A 20,620-nucleotide genomic window follows, 5' to 3' on the forward strand; every position below is an offset into this window, starting at 1 on the left:
CCTGGCCCTTTGAGAGCCTTGTAGAAAAGTAAGTGACAAGACACACAGGCCTATGATTAGCTGGCTGTAAGTTGGAGCCCTGAGATCAAGGAGGAGAGACTTTTACAGGTGAGGGTCTTTGGTCCTTCCCTGGCTCAGGCCCTGTGTAGTGTGTGAGTCCCTCATGCGCTGCTGACCCCAGATCTCTAGGGCTCTCGGATCCAGATTTTTTTTAATAATAAATTTATTTATTTTTAATTAATGAATCACCATGAGTGTACAGTTACGGATTTATACACATCTGTGCTTATGCTTCCCCCATACAAAGTTCGGGAACCCATCCCTTCACCAGTGCCCATACTCCACCACCAGTAAACCCAGCATCCCTCCCATCCTCCCCAATCCCATCTCCCCCCACCCCACCCTGTCACTGTGGCAGGGCATTCCCTTCTGTTCTCTCCCTCTAATTAGCTGTTGTGGTTTGCAATAAAGGTGTTGAGTGGCCACTGTGCTCAGTCTCTAGCCCTCATTCAGCCCGCAACTCTCCCACATGGCCTTCGACTACATTATAGTTGGTGATCCCTTCTCTGAGTTGCCCTTTCCCCAGAATGTGAGGCCAGCCTCCTAGCCATGGAGTCAACCTCCTGGTAGTTGTTTCTACAATTCTTGGGTGTTAGTCTGCCACTCTGTTATTCTATATGTCATAGATGAGTGCAATCTTTCTATGTCTGTCTCTCTCTTTCTGACTCATTTCACTTAGCATGAAACTTTTCATGCCGATCCACTTAAATAAAAAATTTGTGACCTCCTTTTTTCTAACAGCTGCATAGTATTCCATTGTATAGATGTACCGAAGTTTCCTCAACCAGTCATCCGTTCTAGGACATTCGGGTTTTTTCCAGATTCTGGCTATTGTAAACAGTGCTGCGATGAACATACATGTGCAGATGCCATTTCGATTATACTTTTTTGCCTCTCTGGGATATATTCCCAGCAGTGGTATTGCTGGGTCAAATGGGAGCTCAATTTCTAATTTTTTGAGAATTGTCCATATTGTTTTCCAGAAGGGCTGAACCAGTCGGCATTCCCACCAGCAGTGTAGAAGGGTCCCTTTCTCCCCACATCCTCTCCAGCAGCGGTTGCTTTTGTTCTTTTGGATGTGCGCTAGTCTCTGTGGTGTGAGGTGGTATCGGATCCAGATTTTTGCACCACACTCACGTTCCCCTTTGATACCCTGAGCTGTGCTTTCTTTGCTTTGCTCCATTCTTCATCAGTTATGCATCCATGAGATTCGGGACCCTTGGTATCATCTATTCCTTACTGCTGGCTGCTATTCTGCAGTGTCAGGGCTCCCTCTCAAGAGCAGCTGAACCCCCACCTGCCCTGTCTGTCACCAGGCTTGTCTTGCCCTCCGATCATGAATATGATTTTGAGTATATTAATAAATTTATTTTCCTCCTGTTGGCCAGGTGTTGCTTTGGGGCTATTCCCGGTTGTTCTCAGGGGTTCTTTGGGCGTTGCTCAGAGATCAGCCACTTTCACCCTTATGCAAGGAAGATAGGCTAAATGCTGTTCTCTATGACACGCAAAGAAATATTCTTAGATGATGGACATCAAGCATATTTGGGATAGTTGTCGATGTCATGGATGTCTCTTTTCTTGTACAACAGAATGGTCCTGCTGGTTTTCCATTGGGACGGAATCATGCATTTGGACAGGTAGTGTGTGAAGAGCTGAGCCAGTGTACTGACCAGTACTGTCGGCAGATTCTTCAGGTGTTCGGTTCTGACATTTCTGGACCAATGCAGTATGTGTTTTTACCGACGAAATTACATGTTGGATTCGGAAAGAGGACGTTGGGTATGGCATATCCATCCTTTGAAATTTGGTATGTGGCAGGTGGACTTGACTGTCAAAGAGATCTGAGTAGAAGTCGTGAATAATCCTCTACATTGACCTTCTGGAAGATATGCAGAATCCATCAGGACATCGGAGGGCAGTCATCTTGGTCTTGCAGTTGGAGAAGGACAGGTGAGCACTGCGAGTACTTTTCCCAGATTTTACTGCATCGGCCAACACTACTGCTTTTCTCTCTTTGAGGTCTTCCTTATCGCTTCTCTGCACAGCTTTGTGAGCTTGGATGTTGGACCGTGATAGCCTGAGGCTCATGCCAAATCACCATGGCGAATGAGTTCGAGAGATTCTGAAGACAGTCATCTGTTTGTGGCTTTCCCAATCTCGGCATTCTTGCAGTCATGGAGGTGCCGAACCAGTCAATCATATTCCTCATTGATTTTGTCAACAATGGCATCTTCCCACATTGCCGCAATAGTGCCAAAGAGCTCCCAGTTGGTGGTCATTCTGGGAGTTCTCTTCTTAAACTTTTATTTTGCAGTCCTTTCTACCTACTCTGTGAAGTAAAATCTTGCAGGAAGTAGACAGTGGTCCGATCCCATTTGGAATTTGGGACAACAGCAACATGGGTCAGGCAAAACCGTCGATTGAATATGAAGTGGTCAATTCGTCATGGAACTGTCCACTGGGAGACTTTCATGTCCAATGTTTAGATTTGGGCTTCTGAAACTGTGACTTACCATGGATGGTCTTGGTTGACATGATGAATTCAGACAATATCTCACTCTGTTCCTTCTAAGCCATGGGTCCTATGTGCAGTTCTTCAGGTGACATTCTCGGTCCGATATTGGCATTAAAATCACCGACAATAATCTAGTAGAAGGTATCATTTTCTTTATAGAATTTGTCCAGCTCCATGTAGAAATTCTAAATTTCTTCTTCTTCGTAGTTGGATATTGGTGCATAGACAACAAAGATAAAAACTTCCATCAGTGAACCACATCTATTAAAGTGTAATAGTCCAATTCGGGTTGTTAGACATTTGAATGAATCAATGCTCATGGCGAAGTTCGTGTTGACAAGGACAAGGATACTACCATCTTCTCTGTTGTCACATGTTCCTTGGAACAGTTCTTCTCCAGTGTCGAAAATGGCGTGATGTGATTGATGCCTTCTCGTTTTGGTCAGACCAATGATATCGTACTTGATCTTCTGCGCTTGCACCATCAGATCCTCGATGGATGCTTCCAATGCCAGCGTTCATGTGTTGCAAGTACAGTCATTTTAGTTCTTCAATTGGCAGTCTAGTTTGTCCCTGAAATTTGAGCAGACTCTCCTTGCTCATCCTTCATATCACTTCTGTATTGAGGGATCTTTTGTTGTCAGGCGAATGAGGTTCACTGTTTTTACTGTTTTTCGCATATCAATTATGCTACACATAGCTTCCCAAGCTCTGCCGTGCTGGCAGGGTACTATCAATAGATTTCCAGGCCATCTGAGAGGGATGGAACCTTTTAGGGCGGCCTCCCATTGGTCTTACAGGTGTTCGCATGGTTGAAACCATACTTGAAACCCATCAAATATGGTGCGGAAATTATGGAAAACGGGTATTAAGTGCCTTATGGTTTATCCAGAGAGTGGCCTGGAGCCATGCGGTGGCTGGCTAGTGAAGGTGGTGGAGGTCGGCCAGTGAGTATTTATCAGGCACCAGTAGGGTGGTATGTTTGGGTTTGATCCCTGGGGCGCTGGAGATTGGAGGAAGCAGACAGAGGATCTTGGTTCTGGTTCTTGTTGAGCCTAGAGTGCAAGGTCGAAAAGTTCTGCTTTACCTGGTTCTGTGAGGCTTCACTCATGGATAAGGTTCGGGCCCGAGTGTCCGGAAAGCAGCCTGGAGAGTTGTGGTGGCTGGGTAATAGAGATAGTAGAGGTCGGCCAGTGAGGTATTTATCTGTTCTCATAGGGTGGGGCATCTTGGTTTCATTACTGGAGCATCGCAGATTGGAGGAAGCCACAGAGGATCTTTCTCCTGGGTCTTGGGTATCGGGTCTCCTTGAGCCTGGAGTAAACAATACATCAAGAATAGCTGAATATTATTACCTAGTGATTTCTGAAAAATTTGGTGGGGGATAGGGGGAGGTTGGTGGAAAAGGGCTGGATCTGGCCCTGGCAACTGTGTGCAAAGAAATCTGTGAATTTTATTCCCTTAGTGAAAACAAAAGCTTTATCTTGCATATGCTGTCTGTTCAGTTCCTCACTCTTCATGTATCCCAGATACCCATATGTCCGGGTCTTGATTTTTACCCCAGAAACGGGGGACAAAATGAAGCTTTCTGACCACATAGAGAAAGTGTCAGAGCCAGAAGGAGCCCCAGGTTAACAGTAGATCTCATGGAACATGTGTGACCACCACAGTTTTAGCTCCGTTGCAGGGACACTTGGAGACCAGGGGCAGTCACTAGGGGTAGGGCATGGGGTCATTCCTGGAATGTCCCCAGGTGGAGCTACCTACAGCACGAGCTCACCTGGCCACCTATCATGTCTTAGGCGGTTTAAACTGGAGTCAGATATGAAAGGTTTGCCTCATCAAGGAGACCTTGGGGCTCATTCTTTTTCCTTTTGTGGTAGAAGTTTTGGGCCTCGTCTGGCGGTGTTCAGAAGTCACTCCTGACCCTTCACTCAGGAATCACTCCTGGCACTGTTCAGTACACACCGTGCCATGGTCAGCATCATGAAGGCATATACTCATCCCACTGCCAGGTGGGAGAAGGGGGAACTCGGTGTTTTTCATGTATTTGGGGCTTAAAAAGCATTGGGCAGAGCACTTCATTTTCAACTGATCCTGGTTCAGCCATAAGTATTGGAGGTTCAAGGATCTGTAGAGCTCTTTTTTTTTCCTGAGCTTTTTTTCTCTATTTATTTTTGCTTTAATGGTCATAACAATGATCCTCATGGAGTCATTTCAAGCTGTGTACTGTACTATCCCTCCGACTGGTGCTCAGGGAATCATATAGGATGCTGGGGAATAAATCCTTGTTGACCACCTGCAGGTCAAATGCTTCTGGTGCTATATTTCCTGCTCCAAGGTGCAGAGATTTAAGAGCAGTGAGGGCTGGGGGCGGGTGAAGGCGAGACATGAGGGACACACCAGGGCTGGGCCAGAGAGGTGCCTGCGACCAAAAGTGCAATCTGAGAAGGAAGTCGGTCGGACACTTCTAGGGTATGTCCCAAGGTCTCTCATAATGCAATATAGGATCAACATTGGCCATCATACATTTATTGATTTATTGAATTATGTAGTTTCGGGGATACAGCTGGCAATGCTCATGGGTGACTAATCCTGCCTCTGCACTCAGGTGTCACTCCTGGCAGTACTCAGGGAATCACATATAGGGTGCCGACAATTGAACCTGTGTTGGACACATAAATAAAGTCACCGAACCCACTGTTCTATGTCTTTAGCTCCTTTGCACAAACTTTTTTTTTTTTAACTTTCAGTTTTGTGCTTCAGCACGGAGAACTCATATCTTACTTTTGAATCTGAGCTCAGGCATCATTCCTGGCAGTCCTGGGGTGGGAACCCTATGTGGTGTTGGGTATTGGCCCCAGCTTAACTGCTTGAAAGAAAAGCATCCTATCGATGGTAATTTCTATTTAATTTTTATTAGTAAATCACCATGAGGTACATGTACAAACTTGTGAACTTTCATTTCTGTATTTGGTTTACATCCCTCCACAAGTGCCCATTCTCCTCTACCAATGTTGCCACTATCCCTCCCACCACTGCCACTGCAATGCAACCACCGCCCCCCCCCCCCCCGCCTCTGTGGCCGGGCCTTCCCTTTTGTTCTCTCTCCTGTTGAATGATGTAGTTTACAATAGATGTAGTGAGTGTCCATCATATTCAGTCTATACTCCACTTTTGGTACGAGGCTTTCAAGTCAAGTGAGCCCTCCCAACATTCTTTACTAGGTGTTCTCTGTTTCTGCTGCCTTTTTGCCCAGCAGGTGAGGCCAGTTTCCAAGCTGTGGGGTAGACCTCCTGGTTTTAATCTCTACTATTATTGGGTATTAGTGTCTCATTCTGCTACTTTATATTCCACATATGAGTGCGATCTTTCTATGTCTGCTCGTTCTTTCTGACTCATTCCACTCAATAAGACTCTCTCCATGCTGATCCACTTATAGGCCAATTTCATGACTTCATCTTTTCTAACAGCTGCAGAGTATTCCATTGTGTAGATGTACCAAAGTTTCTTTAAACAGTCATCTGTTTTTGGGCACTCGGGTTTTTTCCAGGGTTTGGCTATTGTAAACAGTGCTGCAATGAACATAGAAATGCAGATGTCATTTCGTCTATACCTTTTTGCCTCTCCGGGATATATTCCCAGGAGTGGTATTGCGGGGTCAAATGAGAATTCAATTTCTAATTTTATTAGAATCGTCCATATTGTTTTCCAAACAGGCTGAACCAGTCAGCATCGACTCCAGCAGTGAATGAGAGTCCCTTTCTCCCTACATTCACGCCAACACTGGTTGCTTTTGTTTTTCCCGGATGTGGGCCAGTCTCTGTGGTGTGAGATGATATCTCATTGTTGTTTGGATCTGCATCTCCCTCATGATAAGTGATGTAGAGCATTTTCCCATGTTCTTCTCAGCCATTCAGATTTCTTCTTTGGGAAAGTTTCTGTTCATTTTCACCCCTTTTTTTTGATTGGGTTGGCAGTTTTTTTCTTGTGGAGTTCAACCAGTGCTTTATATATCCTTGATGTCAATCCCTTATCGCATGGGTATTGGGTAAATACCCTTTCCCATTCTGTAGGAAGTTTTTATACTTGGTCACTGCTTTTTTTGTGGTGCAGAAGCTTCTAGTTTAAGATAGTCCCATTTATTTATCTCTGTTTTCACTTGCTTGGGTAGTGGAGTGTCATCTTTGAAGATACACAATGGTACTTTGTTCGCAAACCCTATATGACATTATTTTTTACCCAGAAAAAGAATTTCAGCATCAGCTGACAATTCTGAGCATTACCCACTGCCCATATGTCCCAGACTAAGGGCACCCAGTGCTGTTGGGGTCAGTACCTGCCAAAAGGGATTTCCAGGGACAAGCTGCAACAGGTGTTCAATGTCTCACTCTAGAAGCCTTTGCAGTAGGACAGACAGGAAGGCATTTGTCTTGTGCACTGGCACACCATAGCTCCCCCTCAGCATCATCAGGAATGGCTCCACCCCCTACCCCCAGATACCTCCAGAATTTGTCTTTACACATGAGCATTACTTGAAATTTGGGGTTTGCAGAGAATCTCTCCTGCAACTTCTTTTCTCCTCTTTGCTACAAATTTGTAGTTGGTCAGGGACTCTGGCCCTCTTTCCATGTGTTTCTGAGATACAGGAGAGCCCTGATGTGTCCCCCACCAGTAAAGCATGTGCTTAGCCCTCTGAGCTCGTTTCCTTGGGTCTATCTCACTACTAGGGGTTCAAATGGAGTTGAATTGGGGGCCGGATCTGGTAATGCTTGAGTATTGCTCTCTTCTCTGTGCTCAGAGAACCTGGGGAAAATGGGTTCCATGGCTTCCAGCTGGCCAGTATATTCTCTAGCCTCGTGTGCTCTCTCCTGCCTCTGTATTCCCACCTTTATTGGAAGTTCTTAGATGGGAACTTTCAGGAATACATTCAACAAGAGACTGTCAGAAGGAGAAGAAAGACTTGTATTCTCTGAGCAAAATTATGGACTTAGACCATGGAGATTTGTTCTAAGATAAGTATGTTTTCTTCTCATTTTCTTTTATAAAATCACATACCCTGAAGCAAATTATCATATATAATCACTGAAACCTTGGCCAGTAATCTGAGCACTTCCAGTGTTCCCTCCCCCAAAACACCCCAAAGAACTGACCCTGTAGAATATGTTACTGAATTTCACACCTGTGCTCTTGGCAGATAACTTTCTCTTTGTCTTTATATTAGGGGCAGGGACATTGGAAGTGGGGGGCTTCTGCGAAAACTGAGTTCTGAGTAATACAGGCACATATTTCGACAAACAACTTTGGGTCACCTGTTAGACAATGAGTGTCCCCTTATTGCCTCTAGTGTCATGGGTTATGGGGTCCAGCAGAGGGTGGGGAGTGTTTAGTGTTTTGTGCCACACCCAATGTCGCTTTTTTGTGTCCCGCTTAGTCTGTGCCCAGCTGTTACTCTCTGCAATGCTGCCTTGCTTGCTGGGCCAGTGGTGCTGAGATTGGCCATGGGGTGAATGTGTTGTGCAATGCCATCACCTCCAGGAATGTCCTAATACAGCGCCCTCACATTGCATCATAGCTGGCTGCCTTAGAATGATTTCTGGGGCCGCTCAGCTAGGAGTGCACGTAGAACTGGTTCCATCTCAGAGGAGAGAACCTGAGTCCCTGTAGGACCGTGGGAGGTCCTGTCGTTTTGTCCCAGAAAACATGTTGGGGTCAGGCTTTGACTCCTGCCCCCTGTGTATGTCTAATCAGGACATGGTGATGTTCCCTGACTTGGCTGTTTACTTCATCCTGGAGGAGTGGGCATGCCTACAAGCCTCTCAGAGAAAGCTCTACTGAGATTGATGCTGGAGACCTCCCAGCACGTGTGGGCTCTCGGAGACAGCCATATGGTATGAGGAACACCCTGTCAACAAAGACCAACATGAAACTGTGGGTTGCTGCCAGCATGTGGGTTCAAAAGTTTTTGTGATCTAATAGTTACTTCAATTTCTAAATCAATTTACTTATTGTACTATACACTTCACTGTGTTTTTGGGGGATTATTTTTTGCTTTTGTTCCTGGGTCAAGCCCACATTTCATCTCCCCTGTGCTAAATGATTGCTCTTTGGAGTGCTCGGGGACTCGGGGGCTACTGACTATTGAACCTGGTTGCCAGGTTCAGAGGTTGGTGCCTTAGCCCCAGTACAATTGCAACATGCCATCAAATTCAAGAATTTTCTTTTCTATTAACTTGGATTTGGGATTTCACAGACAATGGTCAGGTTTTATTCGTGTCTATGTATTTAGGAATTACTCCTGGCTGTGCGACTGAGCCACCCACTCGTGTGTGGACTGCACATTTGCTTCCCTGCTGCAGTATCTCTCCCACCACAGTTCATGTATTTCCTTTGGCTCACCTCTTAGACGCTGCACTATTTCAGTGATCAGGATCACTTGAGTGATGCTTGGGAGAATTCATCAGGACTGAGAGCTTGCTCCTTGTTCTGCACTTAAGGGATCATTCCTTACTGGCTTGAGGGACCCTAGGGAATGTTGGGAATCGAAGCTGGATTAGCCATGAGCAAGGAAAGTGTTGCTTTCCTGTGCTGTCTGTCTGGATACTTTTTTTAATTGGGATGTCTTGCCATCTTTGGCCATTTTTGGACTTATTAAGCTCTTAGGTTTACAGCCCTTAGTGATAAGTTTGACAGGGACTCAAGAGAGTCCATGTGGTGGTGGGCCTAAAGTGATAGTAGAGTTGGAAATGTGATTGTCTTGTAAGCAATGGACATGGGCTCAATTCCCGGCATCTCATGGGGTCCCTGTGAGTTTTCGGGTGGGGTCCCCAGTGCAGGAATATAGAGATGAGGGGCCACAGATTGATGATCAAAATGGCCCATTTAATGCAAAGCTGAAAGTATATTGCAGAACATCTGAAGAGGGTTGAGATACAGTACTGCATTTGGGTGTCAGGGAAATTTACACTTGATCTTAGCCAAAAGGGCAAGAAGTGATGTGTGAGGTTCATTTTCAGACAAAAATCATTGCAATGGAGCCTGTCCTCTTGGGGGGATTAACTCAAGAATACATTCTGTCTGAAATCTCTATGGTTTTTTTCCTTTAGTTTTACATATTCAACAATTAAGTTTATTTCTTATTAACATTTGCAGTTATTTGGACCAAATAAAAGCGGGTCCCTGAGGGCAAACAAGATTTTTACCGTAAATCCCAGACTAAGTCTTCAGGCTGGTTCAGCTTTCTTTTCCTTCTCCTTGGGGGTCCTGTTCCTTAAGTCATAAGACTTTCATCAAGACTGTGCTTTGATGCTTTCTACTAGACTGTCCCTTTTTGATGCTGAGTAGCCTTGCAGATCTCCCACTTTATTCCAAGATGCACATCAGAACACCCCCTCGTTTGGTGCTAGGAACTATGGCAACAGAAACTTTGTCACTAGTCTGTTGTTCTATCTCTGTGGGGACAGGACATTCTGGGTGAAGCTTTCATTGATTTCCTGGATTGGAGGAGGAGCTCAGAGGTGTGTGTTCAGGTGAGTGTCTGAGGACACTCCTGGGCTCGGGCCATAGGCAGCGTTGGATACCCTGAGCGCATGGGAAATTGGCTGCTGACCTCAGACTCCTGGATGCAGGGCCTCAGACTCCTGAGGGTCGCAGACTCCTGGGTGCTCGCCTCTGTGCAGCTCTCACACTACTATTGCCTTGTCTGGACTCTCCCTCAAAATGACCCTGACCTTTACTTTCTTGGCATTGTCATTATTCATCCTGATGTGTCCGTCGATAAGATTTACAGCCCTTGGACCCCCCCCCCCCCACCATCTGTGCCTTACCAGACTGGCTGCACTTCCTACAGAGATGGGTTGCCTGCAAAATATCATATTTTTCTGTAGTGAAATGTGCATATTCAAAAACTAATATGTGAAAGATGGTGGGAGTTGGGCTGAACACGTGCATGGGGTTCGGGACCTGATAAGGGCAGGGTGCTTTGTTGACCAACAGCCCCAACATGGACTGCGCTGCGCGCTGTCCTGAAGCCTTTAGCCTTGACATAGATGCTATAGAATCTTCAGACTCATGTTCGGGGGCAGGGCTACAGCCCCCTAAAGGCAAGAGACCCTTTGTGTGTGTGTGTTTATTGAATCACCATGTGGAAAGTTACAAAGTTCTCAGGCTTATGTCTCAGTTATACAATATTCAAATACCCATCCCTTCACCAGTGCCCATATTCCACCACCAAAAAGCCTCAGTATAACTCCCACCCCTCGCCCCCCCGACCCCCACCTGCAGAACTGATGAATTTCACTTCATTTTCTCTTTACCTTGATTACATTCCATATTTCAACACAAAGCTCACTAATTTTGTTGGAGTCTCATCACAAAAAAGACAGCACTACTGCCAAGGAAGCATTTGATAATTAGTTTTCCATTGCTGAGAATGAAGAGATAAGTAGTCCCGCTGTTCCAAGTACATAACTCTCTTTTATTTTCCTTTTTCCTTTTTTTTCCTTCCCCCTTCCCACACCGCCCAGTTCTTTTCTTACCTGCTTAATAGACCTCATAATATGGAGGACACCATGCCGCATTTCTCCCCGAAAATCGGAAACAACCGGGAAAGAGGGATATTTTCTCTCCTCAGCCAGCCTATGGCTTGGTTCACAGTCTAGAGTAATGGCTGCTACTTTGATTTCCTTCAGTATTTCAACAGATAAGTCACTATTATTGTTTGGAGTTTCCGCCCAAAGTCAGAACTGCTAAAAAGGAACTGTTTCACAATGCTGACAATTAAGAGATGTTAAGTCACGTAGCCGCCGAAGCGGCCACACAGTTTTGGATTTCTGTATAAAGTCCAGGGAAAGTTCTGCCAGAATTTGCATCACTGCAATCTTTTACCTTCCTTTTCTGGTGCTCATAAGTTGGAAAAGCCTGGAGAGAGAAATCCTACCCACCTGGTGCCGCATGGGGCAGCGGCTCAGTTCACAGTCCAGAGGCGTCTCTGCGAGCTGCTAGTGTCCAAAGTAGTTTATTTGGCCTCCAGGATCATGAGTGTGCAGCAATGGAAAGGCCAGACATGTGTGGCCGGTGTCCTTAAATATCAGCAGAGGGCGGGCCGGTACCCCCTACTCCCCGGGAACTCCCACGCATCCCACAGCAGCTGGGCTGGTACCTCCATTTTGTGCTCAAAAAGCGGTGATCACCATGTTTTGGGGTTTTGAGGGGGTAGGAGGAGAGAACACACCCCAAGATGCTCAGAGATTACTCCTGGCTCTGTGCTCTAGAATTATCCCTGGCTGTGCTCAGGGATGTAGGATGCTGAAGCTTGACCTTGTCAGGAGGGCAAGCATCCTACATGCTTTACTGTCTGTCTGACCCCAACACTGGTGTTTTTTCCTTTCTTTCTTTCGCTTTTTTGGTCACACCTGGTGATGCACTGGGGTTACTCCTGCTTTACACTCAGGAATTACTCCTGGCGGTGCTCAAGGGACCACATAGGATGATGAGAATTGAATCCAGGTCAACCATGTGGAAGTCAAATGCCCTAACAGCAGTACTATTGCTCCAGCCCTTTTTTCTTTTCCTTGAAGGAAGATGTTTTTATTATGGGGATAGGGACCTTGTCACAGGGGTCACTCCTGGTTTGCTAGGATTTAATTTGCTTTCAAAGATCCACAACCATAGTAAAATAAGTAAGGGGCTTGCCTTGCATGCAGAAAACTCAGGTTTAATCCGATAAACAAAAAAACTTCCAGGAGTGATCCCTGAGTACAGAGCTAGGAACACCCCTGACACTGTTGGTTCTGGCCCAGACACACATACACAAACATACATACACAGGAAATATTTTAGAGGAGAGACAGAAAGATAAGTATTCAGGAGAAACAGTATGCTCCTGTAGCATAAAGAGCTGGGAAATGGGATTTAAAGGACCCACTGTTTGACTTTTAAGATGTTACACTAAAATTTGTCTTTGTACTTGGATTTTTTTCTCTTCTTGGGTAGGGTTTCTGTTTGTTGTTTCTGTATTTTGGGGGTGCACCCTACAGTTCTCAGGCCTTACTTCTGACTGTGAGCTCAGGAATCACTGCTGCTGGGGTTAGGCGACCACAGGGTGCCTGACAAGTGGACTTGGGTCAGCCCACTGCAAACTGATAATACATGCTGTATTATCACCCGACCTCCAAGATAGAATATTTAAGAGTTAACTGGTAGGAACAGATCATGGTGCGTAGTCAATTACCTGGATAGTAGGATAACTTTTCTGTAGAACACGATGTGTTTTCAAATATATTCCTGCACAACAGGAACGAGTGCTGGGATAGTCATGCAGAAGTTCTGACTCAGGGTTGTTGTGATTCAGCACCCAGACCATCCTGGGTTCGCTGGATGGAGCTGGGGTTGTGTTTTTGCCCAGCTGGGCCCAGGAATGACCCCGGTTATCAGAAGAGAGCGCCCAGTTGCTTGTCCCTGTGTGCCCTGCGGGAGAGAGAATAAAGTTTTGTCCATGCTGAGTGCCTGTGGCTGCCCCCATGGCAGAGCCACTTTCAGGGCTCTGGACGCCTTGATGCCAGCCTGCATTGGCGATGATGCCCTGAGCTACGAGGCTCAGAGTGAGCTCTTGGATGGGACTCTGGGGACCTTACTGTGGAGCCCAGCGAGGAGTCCCGGGACTGATCCCAGGCCTCCTGTCTCCACAGACAACCTGGATCCCAACTTGATTTGCATACATCGGAGAGGAAGGAGCAAGTGGCAGTGACTTCTCCAGATGGGTCTGGTGAGTCTGTTCCTGAGGATACAGCTGGTCAGTGTGTATCCGGCTCCAGTGCAGGGACTTCTGGTCAGGACCTTGGGGTTTGTGCACCTCTCTGGTGCTCTCGGCTCTGATTCTCCCCCCAGGTCTTTGCAGTGAGCCCCCTGCTGATCCTCAGGAAAAACAGATGCTGAAGATGATGGTGACACGCTGTCTAACACACTGTCTGCAGGTGATGGAGAACGACATAATGACATGTTACAGTGACAGCAGTGCACTGTCTTCAAGGACAACTGAGTTTTTTCAGGAGGGAGCCCTGAATAGGCTACTGACATATTCACAAAATCTCAAACTTTCTCCTACTTGAGTCCATGTTTGTATCTGTTTTGTTGTATTTGTCTTTTGGGCCACACCCAGAGGTGCTCAATTATACTCCCAGATCAGTGTCCAAGGATCACTCACTCCTGCCATGTCTAGAAGATCTTATGAGGTGTCAGGGGTTGAATTCTGACTTCTTGGATCTGTTTTTGTTTTGATTTAAGAGGTGATAAAGGCCCAAACCAAGCAATTCTCGGGATTCCTCCTGGCGCTGCACTCTGGCTTTACACCTGGCTGTGCTTGGGGGACCATATGGGACAGTGGGGATCACCAGCCCGACTCACTGTCTCAGGATCCATTTTCATGTTACTCCATCTTGCTGCTTTGTTTTCTTTTGTATTTATAATTATGCCACAGAGGAGGTGCTCAGGGCTTCCTCTTGGCTCTGCGATCCTGATTCACATCCCAGGACATGCATTTCCCCTACTTTTCTTTCCTGCTCTGGAGAATCTCGCCAGCTCTGTCACACAATTTCATGTTCTCACACTGCCATGGCCACAGTTCTGGACATATAATAGTCCTTGGGAGAAACAGCATGGGATCTCTGGGGTTGGCAGAGGTGTTTATGGTCAAGACATTCTTTTTTGCTTTTTGGGTCACACCCTTAAAAGGAAAGGGATTACTCCTGGGTCTGCACTCAGGAATTACTCTTGGAGGTGCTCGGGGGCCCATATGGGGATGCTGGGAATCAAACCCAGGTCGACGGCATGAAAGGCAAATGCAGTGCTATTTTTCCACCCCTCAAGACCCTTTTACCTCTTCGACAAGGATTTGGGTCTCTGTGGTGAGTTCAGAGTCCTACAGTCCACACACAGCTTTGAGTCACTCTCTGGACATTGAGTGTCCCCTTATCATCCCTACAACACAGGGTGTGGGGATGTGGTATGGGCGAGGTGGTGTCTAGTATTTTTATCTGGCTCCGTGTCACTTTTCTTGGGTTCTTCTGGGTCTGTGCTCCGATGTTACTCTCTGCAGTGATCACTTGACAAGTATTCATGGGGTTTGTCCTTGAGGTGACTGCATATAAGATCACCACCTCCAGGTAACATCTAATATAATGTTCTCATTTCATTGTAGTAAATCTAGCTTCCTTAAAGTAATCACTGAGGCCTTCAGTCCAGAGTTTAGGGGTGTGGGTGGAGGCTGGTTCCTCCCAACAGGAGTGGGGAGAGGGGAAGGCCCTGAGATTCTCTAGGGCACTGGGATGTGTCATCTAATGCTCCATGGAATGGGGTGGGATGGCCTCCTGCCCCACTGTCTGTCCTGGCTCTGGATGTGGTGACCTCTTAACACAGCCATGAGCTTCACCCCAGAGGAGTGGACATGCCTGAACCCCTCTTAGAGGAACTTCTGCAGGGACATGATGCTGGAGACCTACTAGCATCTGTGGGTCGTCAGTGAGAGCTGTCAGAGCTGTGGCCAGTATGCAGATGAACCTGCATGGGCTTCCAGCGGCTGGGCCAGGCTTGTTTTAGACAGGGTGCATGATTTGATGGGTCAGGAAGTTTGACAGCCATGAGAATAGCCTTTTCTCTAGTTCCCTCTTATTTTTTTGAACCAGCCTTCACTCATACTTTGTACGGATAGGCTCCAGTAATCAGCTGCAGGAAACCAGACCTGCTACAATTAAGTGAGGACACTATTCTAGAAGGTCCCTGGAGGTGCCAGCATTGCATACAGTCACGTCAGGGAAAAACACCATTGATGCTTAGGGGTTCCTTTTGACTATCACTGAGGAATCACTTTTGGTGTGCATGGGGAACCATGTTGGATGCCCAGTACAGTATCAAACCTGGGTTAGCCACATGCATGACAAGTCCCCGACGTGTTGTGCTTCCACTCAGGTTCCTCTAACTAGTTCCTTCATTGAATAGATAAATTTGCTTTGGGTCAGTGCAATAGTATAGGTTGTTTGGAACGGGCCTTTTGCACTGCTGGCCCAGGCTCCATTCTCGGCATCCACCATGTCCCTGAGATCCAGCATGAGTATTTCCTCAGCATTCCTGCACCCAAATCGGAGAGCCTGGCAAGCTACCGAGAGTATCGCGCCCGCACGGCAGAGCCTGGCAAGCTATCCGTGGCGTATTGGATATGCCAAAAATCAGTATAAACATCTCAGACTAAGAGATATTACATGTGCCCGCCCGAACAAATCGATGAGCAATGGGATGACAGTGACAGTGATTTTAGTGTTACTTTGGGCTTTGTTTGGGGTCATACTAAATATTCTGTCTGGGTCTGTGCTGAATGACCAATGTTGGGAGTGCTCAGTGGACAAGGGGTGCCGGACATTGCTCCTTGGTCAACAATTTGCAAAGCCCATGCCTTTGCCTCTGTACTATCGCACCAGATCTCAAAATCATATATTTTGTTTGTTTGGTTTTTAATGCTGTAGTTCTGGGGCCACACTAGGTGATGCTCAGGCTGACTCCCAATTGTACATCTAGAAATCCTTCTAGCAGTGCTTTGGAGACCATATGGGATGTGGGGGATCGAATCTGGATTTGCCAAATGCAAGGCACCACCCTACTCGTCATAGAGTCTCTCCAGCCCGTTTTTATTTTTCAAATGTTATATTTATTTGAGGGAGTAGATTGGGCCACACCTGTCTGTGCTTAGGGGTTACTCCTAGGTCGACACTCAGGAATTAGTCCTGGCGGTTCTCAGGGGGCCATATGGGATGCTGGTGATTGAGCTCAGGTAGGCGCATAGAAGACAAGCACCGACCCTGCTGTACAATCACTCTGGCATTGAAGCTTTGTTTTATAGCAAGTATGATAGGGTTATATTGCACTGAACCACAACGCACATTTCTATAGTTCTGTCTGGGATAATGACATGATTCCCCAAAAGTGTCCTTGCTCTTGCTAGCTCTGTGAGTAAAATGCATTTTCTCTTTGTAAAGTGCAGAGTGTTGAAAAATTAGATATTCTTTTTCCTGTTGAGTATTTTACTCACTTGTTAATTTTCATTTTTTTGTTTGGGGGCCACGGACAGCAATGTTTTGGGCTCACTCCTGACTCAACTCAGGAAACACTCCTGGTGGCCTTGGGGAAGGACCCCTGTGGGATGCAGGGAATACTATCAGGGTCAGCTGTGTGTAAGGCAAGTTCCCGCCTGTGTGTTTTCTTGCTCTCGCCCCAGGACCTAATTTTCATTTATTCTACTAGATTTCTGTTTAATATAATATTTTCGGTTAGAGTGAACCCAAGGGGCCTGAGGGAGAGGACAGCAGCCTTCCCTTCCCTGAGAGTGATGGCAACCCGGATCCCAACCTGCTTCTGCCTCCCAGAGAGGAAGGAGCGTCTGGCAATGTCTCCCCTTGTGTGTCTGCCCTTGTGTATCCAAGGGTGCTTCTGGTCAGGGCATTTCTTGCTCCAGAGCAGAGACTTTCAGTCAGGGCCCTGGGGGGTGTCCTCCCATCCGGTGCTCACGACTCTGACTTCTCCTCCCATTCTTTGGACAGAACCTCTTGTTGACCTTTGGGAATGACAAAGTCTGCAGATGTTGGTGATGTGCCGTCTGACACACTTTCCCGAGGTACAGGAGAGTGACATGATGATATCATGCATTGACTGGGCCATCTCTCTTTGGGAGTTTCAGGAAGGAGATGTGGGATGTATTGCTGGTTGGTGAGAAGTGTTGGGGTCTAGGACTGCATGTATGTGTGATTCAATGTTTACAGAGGTCAAGCATTTCGTTTTGAGGCAATTCTCCTGGAGGGATAAACTCAAGATGATGTTCTGTCTCCCCAGTTCATCTATAATGCTTTTTTCTTTTCCTTCTGAACATATTAAACAGTTAAGTTTATTTCATACTAGTACTTGCATTTATTTGGATAAACACAGTAAGGGATATGGGTTCAAAAACCTTGTTCTCTGGACTCTGAGGGCAAGCTCGCTGGGCTTTACCATAAATCCCAGTCTGGGTTTGCAGGCCATGTCAGCTTGTCCTTCCCCATGGGATATGTTTCTGAAGTCATAACAGCTTATATGTGTGCCATCCTTTTAAGCTTTCTAGACTGCCCCATTTTGATGGCAGGGTAGTTTGACCGCTCTCTCCAGATCTATTGCAGTCCCATGGAAGAATCTCCTTTTGTCGGGTGTTAGGAACTATGTCAACCAAATCTGAGTAAAGAAATAATGATGGACACCAGGGAGTAGATATACTTCAGAGTCAAACAACTCCCAAATATTAGGAGCATAGCATTATGGTCTTTCTGTGTTTAAGTAATGAACATTTCTTTGTAGTATAATATGAAAAAGTTATAGGGTAAATAGAGAAGAAAATAATTCACTTCAATTAAAAAGTTGAGAATCACCAGAAGTCTTAGCTGATACAAAACCAACTGACTTTGTGAATAAACAATGAAAGTTAAAGCACAAAGGAAAGATTAAAGATAAAGTCGGGATTTGGGGTGCTGACGACAGCATTGTAAGATTTGGGAGGGGGAATTCACCGATAAAGCCTAAAGCACGAAGGGTTATTATCAAGCAAAAACCAAAAGAAATTCTGTTATTTTTTCACACCAGTGAAATTCTGTGATTTTTTTTCTTCTAAAGATAGTAAGGCCCTCAGTGCCATGTAATCCCACTAATGGCCAACATCCAGAAACTATCAAACCAGGACATCTTATAGCCTAGTTCTCCCTGTCAGATCGGGAGATACTGAGATATATCTTATAGCCTAGTTCTCCCTCTCTGATAGGGAGATAACCTGGCAAGATACTGAGAGTTTCCTGCCTGCATGGGAGACCCTGGAGCACTCCCTATTATGCAAAAATCAGTAATGATGGGTCTCTTTCCCCTGATCCTGAAAGAGCCTCCAAAGTGGAACTGTTGGAAAGGATGAGTAAAGAGAGGCTTCTAAAATCTCAGTGCTGGGACAAATGGATACGTTACTGAGACCACTCGAGAAAATCACAATCAATGAGATGATGATGATGATGAGGAGGAGGAGGAGGAGGATAGTAAGCACAAGTGGTAATTATTTAAAATAACTGCTTTTTGGGTCTTAATGATAGTGCAGTGGGAAGGGCACTTGCTTTGCAGGGAATGGAAACCTTGGCTCCATCCCCAACATCCCATAGGATCCCCAGAGCCCCATCGGGAGTCATCCCTCAACACTGCTTGGTGTGTCCTCTCCTCAAATAAATACAAACAAGAAAACACAGAGGGAAAAAAAGGTCATTGATCGTGAGAATCTCTTTGGTCCTGAGAGTAATGTGTTTGTGCTGAGATGTTTTAAATGGCCCCAGTGGATCATCTAGATGAGTTACGCCTAGACCTGCTTGGGGTAGTAGTGCTGCATCCAGCCTTCCACACATGGGGACATGACCCCCAAATGAATCACTAAAGACAAAACATTATGAATATCTTAAGATTATTTTTTTTTAATTTTTATTTTTTTAAAATTTTATCACCATGTGGAAAGTTACAGCGTTCTCAGGTTTATGTCTCAGTTATACCGTATTCAAACACCATCCCTTCACCAGTGCCCATATTCCACCACCAAAATCCCCGGTATACGCCCCGCCCCCCATCCCAACTGTATAACTGATGAACCTCACTTAAGATTATTGTCCTGTGATTTCTGTGCGATAATTGTGGGTGTGGGAGGTTGTTGGGGCAGGGCTGAGGCATGGTCATTCAAGTTTTCTACAAAGGAATTATTGTACGTTTTATTTACTTTGTGAAAAAAAAACAAACTTTCTCCTCCGTGTTGCATCTCTTCAGCCCCTCACTCCCATCTATCCCAAACTTGGTGACTCCCAGATGTCCGGGTTATCTGATCCAAACCCAGAACAGGGGAAAACACAAAAATTCCTGGCCTGGACTACTAGGAGCCTGGCCCTTTAAAGCTCCGACCGGAAGTGCAGTGACTTCTCAAAATCCAGTCCTTGTTTCCTAGGAGTCTTCCGCATTCCGGGCTGAAATGAGTTTCTGCTGATTTTGCTGCTGAGGTGAGGAGCGGGAGAGCAGCAGGGAAGGGGTACCAGGGGGAACAGGGGTTTTTCCATGGCGGCTGCTGAGTGGTCGCTCCGAGCGGCCAAACCTCCATGGTCTTTGCCTTTTGGGTGGTGGTGTGGATGGGGTCGCTCCGAAAAGGTTGCCGGGATTGGCGGCTTCTCACCCGGGACCCACCGAGTGCTCCTGCCGAAAGGTTTATCTCATTTATTCATTGACTTTATTGAAACAAGGGAGTTTTTACTGAGGAGAACTTGTTTCTAATAACGCAAAAGAGGGGACGCTAGTCCCATGAGGAGAACGCTGGACTTACATGCAATTGACCAGGTTCTACCTCCGGGAACCAAGTGGTTCCTGGGATCACTCCCCGGTTGAGTCCTGACTTTCTCTCGCAATAAAAGACCCGGGATGGGTAGAGGAGGCACGTGGTCCTTCAAGAAAAGGAGTTTGAATGGAGAAGCTAGATTTTAAAGTTAGAAACAATGTTTTTTATTTTTTTTATGTTTTTTTTTTTTTGCTTTGTCAGGTCACACCCAGCAGTGCTCAGGATTACTTCTGGCTCTACACTCAGGAATCAGCCCTGGCGGTGCTGGGGGACCATATGGGATGCTGGGAATTGAACCCAGGTTGGCCGCGTGTAAATCAGGGGCCCTACCCCCTGTGCTATTGCTTCAGACCCATACTTTTGAAAGTAGATGTAATCGTGTTTTAGGGCCACAGCCGGTATTGCTCAGGGCTGAGTCCAGGCTCTTCTGCTCAGGGATCCCTCCGGGGCTTAGGGGCCCAAATGGGGTGTTGGGATGTGATGCCAGTGCCTTCCTGCTGACCTTTCCTCCAGCCCCCAACCAGAGAGAAAGTGTCGGCCAGAGGGGGCCTCAGTTTCCCTCAGATCTAAGGGGCCGCATGCAGCCACCGCCGTATTAGTTCCATTGCTGGGTCATTTGCAGCATCCTCGGCCGT

General features: G+C 46.3%; 1 protein-coding gene across 1 annotated transcript in view; it reads left to right on the forward strand.

The window, feature by feature from the left end:
* Window positions 1–20,620, forward strand: part of LOC105943237 (zinc finger protein 208-like) — a 286,674-nt gene that overhangs the window by 225,263 nt on the left and 40,791 nt on the right. Inside the window, 1 exon segment of the mRNA XM_055124700.1 lies at window positions 15,670–15,680. Coding sequence (XP_054980675.1) covers window positions 15,670–15,680 — 11 coding nt within the window.

The sequence above is a fragment of the Sorex araneus genome, chromosome 2 (genome assembly GCF_027595985.1).
Source record: "Sorex araneus isolate mSorAra2 chromosome 2, mSorAra2.pri, whole genome shotgun sequence".
NCBI lineage: Eukaryota > Metazoa > Chordata > Mammalia > Eulipotyphla > Soricidae > Sorex > Sorex araneus.